Source organism: Oncorhynchus tshawytscha, unplaced genomic scaffold, assembly GCF_018296145.1.
Source record: "Oncorhynchus tshawytscha isolate Ot180627B unplaced genomic scaffold, Otsh_v2.0 Un_contig_6710_pilon_pilon, whole genome shotgun sequence".
Taxonomy (NCBI): Eukaryota; Metazoa; Chordata; class Actinopteri; order Salmoniformes; family Salmonidae; genus Oncorhynchus; species Oncorhynchus tshawytscha.
This window is the reverse complement of record NW_024609491.1, coordinates 176347-190790: the sequence shown is the minus strand read 5'-3', so window position 1 is coordinate 190790 and position 14444 is coordinate 176347. Positions and strand designations below refer to the sequence as shown.

At 47.3% G+C, this 14444-nt stretch overlaps 1 protein-coding gene across 1 annotated transcript in view; it reads right to left on the bottom strand.

Moving 5' to 3' along the window:
- Nucleotides 1–214: 214 nt before the first annotated feature.
- ccdc146 (coiled-coil domain containing 146) overlaps nt 215–14444 on the bottom strand; it is a gene marked incomplete at its 3' end in the record, with an annotated part of 52428 nt that continues 38198 nt past the window's right edge. Inside the window, 8 exon segments of the mRNA XM_042315522.1 lie at nt 215–352; nt 695–823; nt 7953–8181; nt 9151–9299; nt 9918–9993; nt 10252–10416; nt 12561–12649; nt 14168–14338. Coding sequence (XP_042171456.1) covers nt 215–352; nt 695–823; nt 7953–8181; nt 9151–9299; nt 9918–9993; nt 10252–10416; nt 12561–12649; nt 14168–14338 — 1146 coding nt within the window.

Below are 14444 nucleotides of genomic sequence, written 5' to 3'. Positions count from 1 at the left end.
TCATCCAGGAGACACTGGGCTGGGCCCTGCAGGGAGCCGGGTTGAGAGGGCAGTCAGTCTGCTAGGCTGCACCAGGCACATGGGGCCACCACGCTCCAAGATCCTCTACCCCGACTGTGAGAATGGATGAGCTTGGCAGTAGATGCCTTCTTGGCTGCTTCCTTTGTGTGTGTGTGTGTGTACCCTTTTGGCTGCCTCCTGTGTGTGTGTGTACCTTCTTGGCTAGCTGCAGTGTGTCCTGCTTGCCGTTCTCGGCCTTAGCTCTGATTCGCTGAGAGAGCCGGGTCACCTGCTCAAACACCAAGTCCTTCTCCAGGAGCAGCTCTTCCCGCTCCGCCAAGCCAACCTCCAGCTGAACACACACACACACACACACACACACACACACACACACACACACACACACACACACACACACACACACACACACACACACACACACACACACACACACACACACACACACACACACACACACTAACATGAGACAGCTTCAACCTCAATCAATTATAACGACGGGATATGATTAATTGGTGGTAATCTTGATTGATGACTTCACCTTCCCTCAAGAAAAGTGGCATAGTTTGTGTTCCTAGTCTCCTTCAGATAAACTGATGGTTTAGACTCAGACCTTCCCACTGTTCTGAAATCTGCCTGCAGGACTGTAAAGCAGCTTCAGTACTGTAGGCTTTACCTGTTCTATCTTCTGGATGAGTTCAACAGGAGATGGGTCGTTCCCCTCCAGCTCTCTGGCCCTGTTCTCCTGTCCTGGATCCTCCAAGGCCTTCTCTAGCTCCAGCATACGCTCCTTACACTCTGCCAGCTACAGGACAGGACAGGAGAGGGAAGAGAGGAGACAGAAGAGAAGAGAAGAGAGGAGAAGAATAGAGGAGAAGAGAGGAGAAGAATAGAGGAGAAGAGAAGAGAGGAGAAGAGAGAAGAAGAATAGAGGAGAAGAGAAGAGAGAAGAAAGAGAGGAGAAGAGAAGAGAGAAGAATAGAGGAGAAGAGAGGAGAAGAGAAGAAGAATAGAGGAGAAGAATAGAGGAGAAGAGAAGAGAGAGAAAAGAAGAAGAATAGAGGAGAAGAGAAGAGAAGAGAGGAGAAGAGAGGAGAAGAGAGGAGAAGAGAAGAGAGAAGAATAGAGGAGAAGAGAGGAGAAGAATAGAGAGAAGAATAGAGGAGAAGAGAGGAGAAGAATAGAGGAGAAGAGAAGAGAGGAGAAGAGAGAAGAAGAGAAGAGAAGAGAGGAGAAGAGAGGAGAAAAGAAGGGAGAAGTCAACTTTTATTATCCATGAGGATATTCAGAGACCATTGGAGGCTGCTGAGGGGAGGATGGCTCATAATAATGGCTGGAACGGAGCGAATGGAATGTTATCAAACACTTGGAAACCATGGAAACCATGTGTCTGATGTATTTGATACCATTCCACTGATTCCGGTCCAGCCTTTCCTCCCCAATTAAGGTGCCACCAACCTCCTGTGTCAGAGACCAACTCGACCTCACAATCATCTAAATTGTGTTGGGATGATGTGTTAGACAACACCATGATAGAAGTCATTATGGTTTGTTTCAGCATGACGAGCAGCTTAACAGATACACTAGGCTTCCTTTCCTGGTAACCATTACATCAATTAGCATTCATAGGGTTTGTTTCTGCATGATTTGCAAGTTAATATGAGTTGCAGGTTAATAACATGTAGGTTTCCTATCCTGATAACCATTATATCATTTCTCATTATTCACAGAATTACTGTAACTCAGCTGTTGACCCCAGAATGGAGATGTGCACATCTTTCACACAGCCATGGTTTCTACACATGTCCGTGCATGGAGCTCCACGTCACGCCACGGTATGAATGAACCCGTCGGGAGACACATCACCACCGTCTCCTTCTGCGTGTGTGATGCACATTCTCTTCCAGTTGAAGCTGTCTAATGAAGCAGAGCTGATCGGGAGGAGAAGAGGTCAACAGACAGGAAGAGAAAAGAAGCTCCTTTACGTCTTCTCTTCTGCCTTTACTGAAGGAGGGATGATCCTAGCAGGTCTGTGACAGGACGAGCATAGCTCCTTTACGTCTTCTCTTCTGCCTTTACTGAAGGAGGGATGATCCTAGCAGGTCTGTGACAGGACGAGCATAGCTCCTTTATGTCTTCTCTTCTGCCTTTAATGAAGGAGGGATGATCCTGAAGCTCCTTTAAATGAAGGAGGGATGATCCTAGCAGGTCTGTGACAGGACGAGCATAGCTCCTTTACGTCTTCTCTTCTGCCTTTACTGAAGGAGGGATGATCCTAGCAGGTCTGTGACAGGACGAGCATAGCTCCTTTACGTCTTCTCTTCTGCCTTTACTGAAGGAGGGATGATCCTGTGACAGGACGAGCATAGCTCCTTTACGTCTTCTCTTCTGCCTTTAATGAAGGAGGGATGATCCTAGCAGGTCTGTGACAGGACGAGCATAGCTCCTTTACGTCTTCTCTTCTGCCTTTACTGAAGGAGGGATGATCCTAGCAGGTCTGTGACAGGACGAGCATAGCTCCTTTACGTCTTCTCTTCTGCCTTTACTGAAGGAGGGATGATCCTAGCAGGTCTGTGACAGGACGAGCATAGCTCCTTTACGTCTTCTCTTCTGCCTTTACTGAAGGAGGGATGATCCTAGCAGGTCTGTGACAGGACGAGGCTCCTTTACTGCCTTTAATGAAGGAGGGATGATCCTAGGGTCTGTGACAGGACGCATAGCTCCTTTAGCTCTCTTCTGCCTTTAATGAAGGAGGGATGATCCTAGCAGGTCTGTGACAGGACGAGCATAGCTCCTCTTCTCTTCTGCCTTTAATGAAGGAGGGATGATCTCTTCTGCCTTTACTGAAGGAGGGATGATCCTAGCAGGTCTGTGACAGGACGAGCGTAGCTGCATTAGTCCTGTTTAACACCATACATCTCATATGATCATGGAGTCCAGTGGAAGTAAGCACGCTCAGAGACAGTCTCACACTTTCTCTGTCTCCAGTGTCTTTGTGTCATGTGATGTAATGTGTACGTATTCTAAGCAACATCCTCCATGGACTCGAACAACGGAATGAGACTTTCAAATGCCTCTGCTATTCATAATCAAACTCTGATGGACTAAAAGACGACTGTACTGTAGACTGAGACCACCCTCAGAGAGAGACCGAGAGGAAAGAGAGAGACAGAGAAAAAGAGGGAGAGAGCGCGAGAGAGAGAGAACAAGAGAATGTGAGAGTGAGAGATTGGATCTGAGACCTTCATTACATTAGAGGCTGATGATTTACTATGTGATTTAATCACTCTGCACACCACCCTCACATCACTCACATCAGTCAGAGAGAGAAACGGAGCTGCATGCTGAGGCCCATACTGGAGGACGTCACTGTCTCACTGCCTGACTGGCTGGTTGGTTAACTGTCTCACTGCCTGACTGGCTGGTTGGTTAACTGTCTCACTGCCTGACTGGCTGACAGTGACAGGCTGACTGGTTGGCTAACTGTCTCACTGCCTGCCTGCCTGACTGGTTGGCTAACTGTCTCAGTGCCTGACAGGCTGACTGGTTGGCTAACTGTCTCACTGTCTGATTGGCTAACTGTCTCAGTGACTGACTGTCTGGTTGGCTAATTGTCTCAGTGCCTGACTGACTGTCTGGTTGGCTAACTGTCTCAGTGCCTGACTGACTGTCTGTCTGGTTGGCTAACTGTCTCACTGCCTGACTGACTATCTCTGTACTGTAAAACCCTCACAACACTGATAAACCAGGGCATCTCTGTACTGTAAAACCCCCACGCCCTCAGAGCACTGATAAACCAGGGCATCTCTGTACTGTCAGAGCACTGATACTGGGCATCTCTGTACTGTAAAACCCCACGCCCTCAGAGCACTGATAAACCAGGGCATCTCTGTACTGTAAAACCCCACGCCCTCAGAGCACTGATAAACCAGGGCATCTCTGTACTGTAAAACCCCCACGCCCTCAGAGCACTGATAAACCAGGGCATCTCTGTACTGTAAAACCCCCACGCCCTCAGAGCACTGATAAACCAGGGCATCTCTGTACTGTAAAACCCCCACGCCCTCAGAGCACTGATAAACCAGGGCATCTTCTGTACTGTAAAACCCCCACGCCCTCAGAGCACTGATAAACCAGGGCATCTCTGTACTGTAAAACCCCAGGGCACTGATAAACCAGGGCATCTCTGTACTGTAAAACCCCACGCCCTCAGAGCACTGATAAACCAGGGCATCTCTGTACTGTAAAACCCCCACGCCCTCAGAGCACTGATAACCCAGGGCATCTCTGTACTGTAAAAAGTTGAATTGTTTATTTGGAAGCGATTAAAGATTGTTCTGGCTTGGTACAAGGAAAGCTATCCAGAGTGTATATTGAATTTCACACACAAACTTTAATATTTTATACTGTGTGATCTTAAGTGCATTCTAACAACAGACACATTCCCCTCTGAAGTGTAAACAGCCTGAGAATAAGATACATCTGTTTCACAGTAACACATTGTTGTTTAATGTGATCACATCATGGTGGATTGTGAACGCTGTTTACTTCCTCTCTGCCAATACCACAATCCCCCTGACTGTCTAAATCACACAGTCTCCCCTGACTGTCTAAATCACACAGTCTCCCCTGACTGTCTAAAACACAGTCTCCCCTGACTGTCTAAAACACAGTCTCCCCTGACTGTCTAAAACACACAGTCTCCCCTGACTGTCTAAATCACACAGTCTCCCCTGACTGTCTAAATCACACAGTCTCCCCCTGACTGTCTAAATCACACAGTCTCCCCTGACTGTCTAAATCACACAGTCTCCCCTGACTGTCTAAATCACACAGTCTCCCCTGACTGTCTAAATCACACAGTCTCCCCTGACTGTCTAAATCACACAGTCTCCCCTGACTGTCTAAATCACACAGTCTCCCCTGACTGTCTAAATCACAGTCTCCCCTGACTGTCTAAATCACACAGTCTCCCCTGACTGTCTAAATCACACAGTCTCCCCCTGACTGTCTAAATCACACAGTCTCCCCTGACTGTCTAAATCACACAGTCTCCCCTGACTGTCTAAATCACAGTCTCCCCTGACTGTCTCACAGTCTCCCCTGACTGTCTAAATCACACAGTCTCCCCTGTCTGACTGTCTAAATCACACAGTCTCCCTGACTGTCTAAAACACACAGTCTCCCCTGACTGTCTAAATCACACAGTCTCCCCTGACTGTCTAAATAACACAGTCTCCCCTGACTGTCTAAAACACAGTCTCCCCTGACTGTCTAAAACAGTCTCCCCTGACTGTCTAAATCACACAGTCTCCCCTGACTGTCTAAAACACAGTCTCCCTGACTGTCTAAAACAAAACAATCATCAAGTTTCGACACAACAGTGGTAGGCTGATCAAACAACACAGTCTCAAAATAACCTCACACTCAACCCCAAAACTGACTGATTGTGGACTAAAACAGCAGAGTCTCCCCCCATGACTGTGGAACAGTAAAGGGTAGCAAGTTTTAAGTTCTCATACACATCACAGACAAACTGAATTGGTCCACTCACACAGTCTCCCCGCCTGACTGTCTGAAATCACACAAAAGTCTCCCCTGACTGTCTAAAACCGCCTGGTATGGCAAAGTCTCCCCTCTGAGGGTAGTGAGGTCTAAATCACAAACAGTCTCCAGGACACCTGACTGTCTAAAGATCATCAAGGACATCAACCACCCGAGCCACTGCCTCTCCCCGCTCCATGACAGTCTCCCATCAAAGCTGACTGTCTAAATCACACAGTCTCCCAAGGCCATGACTGTTAAATCACAACAGTCTCCCCTGACTGTCTAAATCACTTTAATCAGTCTCCCCACTGACTGCTACCTTATATAATGTTACTAAATCTCATATGCATACGTTGATACTGTACTCTAGTCTCCACTGACTGTCTAAACTGTCTCCCCTGACTGTCTAAATCACATTCTCCCCTGACTGTCTAAATCACATATAGTCTCCCTAACTGTCTAAAACACAGTCTCCCCTAACTGTCTAAATAACACAGTCTCCCCTGACTGTCTAAATCACAGTCTCCCCTGACTGTCTAAATCACACAGTCTCCCCTGACTGTCTAAAACAGTCTCCCTGCATTGAACTGTCTAAATCACACAGTCTCCCCATGACTGTCTAAAAAATCACAGTCTCCCCCTGACTGTCTAAATCACACAGTCTCACCCTGACTGTCTAAATCACACAGTCTCCCCCTGACTGTCTAAATCACACAGTCTCCCCCTGACTGTCTAAATCACACAGTCTCCCCCTGACTGTCTAAATCACACAGTCTTCCCCTGCCTGACTGTCTAAACCACATATCCAACAGCACAGCTGAGGAACAGAGGGGTGGATGGATAGATGGATGAATGGCTTGACTGATTTATGGATGGAAGGCAACAGAATAGGACAAAACTATGGTAGAATTTCCCACTGTCAAAAAGCAGCTGAGCGGGGATTGGAGAGTTGAGGAGTCTGTCCCAATTCCACCCATACTCTCCAGTAGGCACTGAGAGCCCTGTGAGACTTGGTCCCAATTCCACCCATACTCTCCAGTCGGCACTGAGAGCCCTGTGAGACTTGGTCCCAATTCCACCCATCCTCTCCAGTGGGCACTGAGAGCCCTGTGAGACTTGGTCCCAATACCACCCATCCTCTCCAGTGGGCACTGAGAGCCCTGTGAGACTTGGTCCCAATTCCACCCATCCTCTCCAGTCGGCACTGAGAGCCCTGTGAGACTTGGCGCCATAAGAAGCCACTGTCCCTTAGTTATTGGGGCCAGGTTCCAGAATCCAGACAGAGACATTGGGGCCATCAGGGGACATCCACTGCCTGTTGGTCATTATGGATGGATTCCAGTCAAGAGCAGTGGGCCAATGCCACCCCAACCCAGGCCTCAACCCTCAGCTCCGGCCCCAATGCCACCCCAACCCAGGCCTCAACCCTCAGCTCCGGCCCCAATGCCACCCCCAACCCAGGCCTCAACCCTCAGCTCCGGCCCCAATGCCACCCCAACCCAGGCCTCAACCCTCAGCTCCGGCCCCAATGCCACCCCAACCCAGGCCTCAACCCTCAGCTCCGGCCCCAATGCCACCCCAACCCAGGCCTCAACCCTCAGCTCCGGCCCCAATGCCACCCCAACCCAGGCCTCAACCCTCAGCAAACCCAGGCCTCAACCCCAGCTCCGGCCCCGGCTCCAATGCCACCCCAACCCAGGCCTCAACCCTCAGCTCCGGCCCCGGCTCCAATGCCACCCCAACCCAGGCCTCAACCCAATCGAGTTTCAGCCAATGAGCTTCAGTCCTGCGCCATTTGAGTGACGCACACAACACAGCGAGAGAGAGAGAGAGAGCAATGACGTGGTGCACATTCTGCACATATGTGACGTAGTACACCATTTTTGAGGACCACTTTTGACTCATGGGTGCTACTTTCAGAACTGCTGGATAAAAAGTATACAAAAGTACCGGAGCATCTCTTTAAGTGTTTTTTCTCCAGGGTGTCCTTGTCAGGTCCCTACTGGCAGATGGTGTCATGGAGAAGCTATCTGAGGAGGCATATAGTCAGCTACCCATTAGGCTACAGTACTCTCCAGTCAGAGATGTTGGCGAGGGCAGCCATGTTGCCGTACAACAGTACGACAGAGTTAGCAACCAGTTCTCAGAGGTTCCTATCCATTTCCTCCCGTCAGATGCTGAGACCTGCCCTTTGACTGACAGTCCAGTGTTATCTGACGTCAGACAACAGGATCGTATTCACAAGGCATTAAACGGAAGAAAACTGACTGAAACAGGGAGGGACTAGCTGAACTAACCAATAAGAAAAGGTTTGTTTTTTCTTTTTCTGTTGCAAAACGTTTTGGAACGGTTTGCCTTAGTGAATATGACCCAGGCTTCTAATGTACCTGTATCTGCAGCATGGTGCTCTCTCCCTTCAGTCTCCTCTGGCAGGGCACCAGTTTCCTGCTGAGGGCTGTCTGTCTTCCTTCTTCCTTGGTGATCATCTGCAGGCAGCGCGTCTCCTCCTCCAGCGCCTGCATCTCTATGTTACCGTCTCTGATCAGGCCCTCCTGAACATTCACCTTCTCGTAGAAAATACACATCTCCTCCTCACGCTCCAGCAACTGTACCCCTCTGTCAGAGACAGAGAGAGAGAGACCACTGAGAGAGCTACCAAATTGTAAAGTAGGGATGAGGATAGGTCAAATACCATCAGTAGCCGCCCAATTACCCACATTGTTCAGCATCGTTGCCTGTAGTTAGTCGTAAGCAATAGCTGCCTTACCCTATCTCATATGTAGAATCTTGGTTGGTGGTCATGTGGACAGTGCAAACTGATCAACAGAAAGCCAGACTCACCTGTCATAGCCGCTCTGCATGGCCGTGCTTTGGCTCCTCCTCATCTGACAGACAGACTCACCTGTCATAGCCGCTCTGCATGGCCGTGCTTTGGCTCCTCCTCATCTGACAGACAGACTCACCTGTCATAGCCGCTCTGCATGGCCGTGCTTTGGCTCCTCCTCATCTGACAGACAGACTCACCTGTCACTCTGCATGGCCTGTCATCTGACAGACAGACTCACCTGTCATAGCCGCTCTGCATGGTCGTGTTTTGGCTCTTCCTCTTCGGACAGACAGACAGACTCTCCTGTCATTGAGGCTCTGCATGGCCGCGTCATGGTTCTCCCTCTTCGGACAGACAGGCAGACAAACAGACAGACTACCAGACTCACCTGTCATTGAGGCTCTCCGTGATAGACAGACGACTCACCTGTCATTGAGGCTCTGCGTGGCCGCGTCCTCTTCCTTGATAGACAGACAGACTCACCTGTCATTGAGGCTCTGCGTGGCCGCGTCATGGTTCTCCCTCTTCGGACAGACAGACTCACCTGTCATTGAGGCTCTGCGTGGCCGCGTCATGACTCTTCCTCTTCGGACAGACAGACAGACCACCTGTCATTGAGGCTCTGCGTGGCCGCGTCATGACTCTTCCTCTTCGGACAGACAGACAGACTCTCCTGTCATTGAGGCTCTGCGTGGCCGCGTCATGGTTCTCCCTCTTCGGACAGACAGGCAGACAAACAGACAGACTACCAGACTCACCTGTCATTGCGACTCTGCACTGCGTTGTCGTGGCTCTTCCTCATCTGTAGCAGGTTCTGTTCATGGTAGTTGATCATGTGGGTCAGCCGGCCCAAGTTCAGCTTCTGCTCCTCCCTCTTCTGTCTCATCTCATGAAGCACCAGGGTCACCTTGGAGATGGGATCAGAACAGAGAAACATCATAATCCTAACCCAGGTCACCTTGGAGATGGGATCAGAACAGAGAAACATCATAACCCTAACCCAGGTCACCTTGGAGATGGGATCAGAACAGAGAAACATCATAACCCTAACCCAGGTCACCTTGGAGATGAGATCAGAACCAGAGAAACATCATAACCCAGGTCACCTTGGAGATGGGATCAGAACAGAGAAACATCATAACCCAGGTCACCTTGGAGATGGGATCAGAACAGAGAAACATCATAACCCAGGTCACCTTGGAGATGAGATCAGAACAGAGAAACATCATAACCCAGGTCACCTTGGAGATGGGATCAGAACAGAGAAACATCATAACCCTAACCCAGGTCACCTTGGAGATGAGATCAGAACAGAGAAACATCATAACCCAGGTCACCTTGGAGATGGGATCAGAACAGAGAAACATCATAACCATAACCCAGGTCACCTTGGAGATGAGATCAGAACAGAGAAACATCATAACCCACAATATTTCCTTTGTAGTGCGGTAGGTTGATGCTATTATGTCTAGAGGATGGAGTGAGAAGAGCAGGATTTCCTGATTAATCAGGTAGGATAAATCACCTTGGAGATATCGTTCCTCAGGCTGTCTCTGATGGTGTGGCTGTGGAAGTGCTTCAGACGGGACTTCTGGAGCAGCCTGAGGAGCGCACACACACACGCACATGCACGCGCGCACACACACACACACACACACACACACACACACACACACACACACACACACACACACACACACACACACACACACACACACACACACACACACACACACACACACACACACACACACACACACACACACACAGGATGTTAATCATTTTACATCAAAACAGGGTGGTGAACGTCTGAATGTTCTTTTGAGGAAGGGGATGTACTCTCTATCTCTCTCTCTCACTTCTCTTTGTTGATGGCGTTGGTTCTGAGGATCTCAATCTCGTTGTCCAGGATCTTGAACTTCTCTCTCATCTCAGCCGTTCTCTGGGAGGCCATCTGGATCAGGTTCATACACTTGTTCCTATCACCCTTGATGTTGTCGTACAGCTTGGCAAACACACCAAGCCTAGATGCAGGGAGGGAGGAAGGGAGAAGGAAGGAGAGAGAGAGAGGAGAGAGAGAGAGAGAGAGAGAGAGAGAGAGAGAGAAGGGGAGAGAGAGAGAGAGAGAGAGAGAGAGAGAGAGAAAGGGAGAGAGAGAGAGAGAGAGAGAGAGAGAGAGAGAGAGAGGAGAGAGAGAAGGGAGAGAGAGTGAGTGAGAGAGAGAGAAGGAGAGAGATTGTTTATTTCACTTTTGTATATTATCTACCTTACTTGTTTTGGCAATGTTAACACGTTTCCCATGCCAATAAAGCCCCTTGAATTGAATTGAATTGAATTGAATTGAGAGAGAGAGAGAGAGAGAGAGAGAGAGAGAGAGAGAGAGAGAGAGAGAGAGAGAGAGAGAGAGAGAGAGAGAGAGAGAGAGAGAGAGAGAGAGAGAGAGAGAGAGAGAGAGAAAAAGACACAGGGTGAGAGACAGAGAGAGAGAGTTGGCACCGAGGAAATACCGAAATTAAATACCGAAGTTAGGCATTCAAATCCTTAGCCACCCAGACACGTTATTTTCCAGGTATGTCTGAACTGGTCTTTATTTAAAGACACTGCATGGTACCAATGGTACTCTGGGATACTGATTTCAACACGCTTGGTAAATACCTGGGGATCAAACGACCTAGTTCTGGAGCAGCAGCAGTCACTCATAGGTCGTCAACACACTATCACAGATTATCATGAAATACACACAAATGACTTACTCGACATACGTGACAGGCACACGATTTTCTTCTTATAACACATAACACATTCCATATCCATTACACCATTTTCTTCCTAACACATTCCAATTTGTTATGAAGGAACAAAAGTAAGCTAGGTTAGCTAGGTGGCTGATGTTAGCTACACTAGGCATTAAGGTTAGGGTTAGGGGTTAAGATTAGGCATTAAGGTTAAGGGTTAAGGCATTAGGGGTTAAGGTTAGGGGTTAATGTTAGGGATTATGGGTTAAGGTTATTGGTTAAGGCTAGGCGTTGGGGTTAGAGTTACAGGTTAAGGTTAGGAGTATGTGTTAAGTTAAGGGTTAAGATGTTAGGGTTAGGGGTTAAGGTTAGGGTTACAGGTTAAGGTTAGGGGTTAGGGTTAGGGTTAGGGGTTAGGTTTACAGGTTAAGGTTAGGGGTTAAGGTAAGGGGTTAAGGTTAGGGTTAGAGTTACGGGTTAAGGTAAGGGTTAAGGCTAGGCGTTAAGGTTACAGGTTAAGGCTAGGTGTTAAGGTTACAGGTTAAGGGTTAAGGCGTTAAGGTTACAGGATAAGGGTTAAGGCTAGGCGTTAAGGTTACAGGTTACAGGTTAAGGCTAGGCGTTAAGGTTACAGGTTAAGGGTTAAGGCTAGGTGTTAAGGTTACAGGTTACAGGTTAAGGCATTAAGGTTACAGGTTAAGGGTTAAGGCGTTAAGGTTACAGGTTAAGGCTAGGTGTTAAGGTTACAGATTAAGGGTTAAGGTATTAAGGTTACAGGTTAAGGCTAGGCGTTAAGGTTACAGGTAAGGGTTAAGGCTAGGCGTTAAGGTTACAGGTTACAGGTTAAGGCTAGGCATTAAGGTTACAGGTAAAGGGTTAAAGCGTTAAGGTTACAGGTTAAGGCTAGGCGTTAAGGTTACAGGTTAAGGGTTATTGCGTTAAGGTTACAGGTTAAGGCATTAAGGTTACAGGTTAAGGCTAGGCGTTAAGGTTACAGGTTACAGGTTAAGGCGTTAAGGTTACAGGTTAAGGGTTAAGGCTATGTGTTAAGGTTACAGGTTAAGGGTTACGGCTAGGCATTAAGGTTACAGGTTAAGGGTTAAGGCTAGGCATTAAGGTTACAGGTAAAGGGTTAAAGCGTTAAGGTTACAGGTTAAGGCTAGGCGTTAAGGTTACAGGTTAAGGGTTATTGCGTTAAGGTTACAGGTTAAGGGTTAAGGCATTAAGGTTACAGGTTAAGGCTAGGCATTAAGGTTACAGGTTACAGGTTAAGGCGTTAAGGTTACAGGTTAAGGGTTAAGGCGTTAAGGTTACAGGTTACAGGTTAAGGCTAGGTGTTAAGGTTACAGGTTAAGGGTTAAGGCTAGGTGTTAAGGTTACAGGTTAAGGGTTAAGGCTAGGCGTTAAGGTCTTCATTCAGCAGTGAGAGCTACCTGGACTGGACCTCCTGGTTCTGCTTCTTGAGTTCATGGATCACCAGACTCTTGCCTCTCAGCTCTTGCTTGATGCGATGGTATCTTTGCTGTTGATACATTAAAATAATACATTATCTTTCTTATCTTCTTAGTAAAAGTTGATGAGTCAACTTTCCCCAAAGTGCAAGAAAGTTAGTCTTAGCTCGTGTGTTTTGTTGTTTTGTTGAGAACATCAACAGGTCACTATGGAAACCATTACCAGAGTCATGCTGAAGCTACACTGCAACTGATTACTGTAGCTGTAGTAAATGATTGCAGCAAAGGCCTGTTACCTCAGGTCTGTTACCTCAGGTCTGTTACCTCAGGTCTGTTACCTCAGGCATGTCGCTGTTGTTATTTGGATTACATGTGGACATATTACCTCACAATGTGTGTGTTACTTAACTCGGACTGTGTGTGTTATCTCAGGTTGTGTGTTATCTCATGTTGTGTGTTATTTCATGTTGTGTGTTATCTCATGTTGTGTGTTATCTCATGTTGTATGTTATCTCATGTTCTGTGTTATCTCAGGTTGTATGTTATCTCATGTTGTGTGTTATCTCAGGTTGTGTGTTATTTCATGTTGTGTGTTATCTCATGTTGTGTGTTATCTCATGTTGTGTGTTATCTCATGTTGTGTGTTATTTCATGTTGTGTGTTATCTCAGGTTGTGTGTTATTTCATGTTGTGTGTTATTTCATGTTGTGTGTTATCTCATGTTGTGTGTTATCTCATGTTGTGTGTTATCTCAGGTCTATATGCAAATGGCCATTTCTATATATGGATCTGTGCCATTCACTTTGAACTGGACTGTGTTTACAACATGAGTGGTCGTGAGTAGATGTGTTTGTTTTGAGATCAAAGCGAGAGCTGTAGCACATGTGCACATTTTGTTCATATTATTTTCTAGTTAGTGAGTTATTAGCCCACTTCAAGATAATTTGTAGTCGTCAATAGGGGAGTGATTGCTTTCTACAAGACCACAAAAAGTGTACATTTCTAGCCATCTTTTAAAAGCCAGTCAGGGAAAGAGATTTTGTTTTATCTTAAAGGGGCAGTGTTGTATTTGGAGACAGGCTTCAATAATTTGCCTGATTCTCTGTAATAATGGTATGGGAATAATAATGAATTTTATTTTGTAAAGTGGAGTCTTGCATCAAACAACACAACAACATTGTCAGTCAAACAAGTTCATGTCAAGCCCTGCATATTTTATTCAGAAGTCTCATGGAATGTAGACCTACACTGAACACCACCCATTGTCTGCTACTGTAGGCTGAACGACAGAACAGATGTTTCCATGTTAAAATGTTATGGGATACATTTACTCCATGTTTTTGATGCTAGGCCACTCTGGTAGGCCTACAGACATTATGATCAAATAGCTACAGTAGCCTACCTGACCACTGTCAAAACTGTAACTTAAAGAGGGTAGAGCCTCAGTGTTCACAGTAAACGCGCGCTGGAAGTTGCACAGTATTTTAACAACGTTCAAGTTCGCGCTCAGCAGACCTGAAATTTGCCCCCCAAAATGGGAGGGAACATTGATGGTGAGATGTTCTATAGTGATCTGATATGTGTTTTACCTCAGCCCTGTGGCGGTCCCTGGACTTCTGCTCTCTCTCATCAGCTTTGATCTGAGTCAGACAGCTGAGGGTGTGGAGCTCCTCTCTGTGTCTGTGAGACTGTCTCATCAGCTCCTGCTCCTGTTCCACACACTGTTCTATCAGCTGGGTCTCCACCTCCGCTACTGGTTGCTATGCACACACAGACACACAGACACATTAATGCATATATGAATCAAAACACACTACACAAGCACGCACACACACACACACACACACACAGACACATTAATGCATA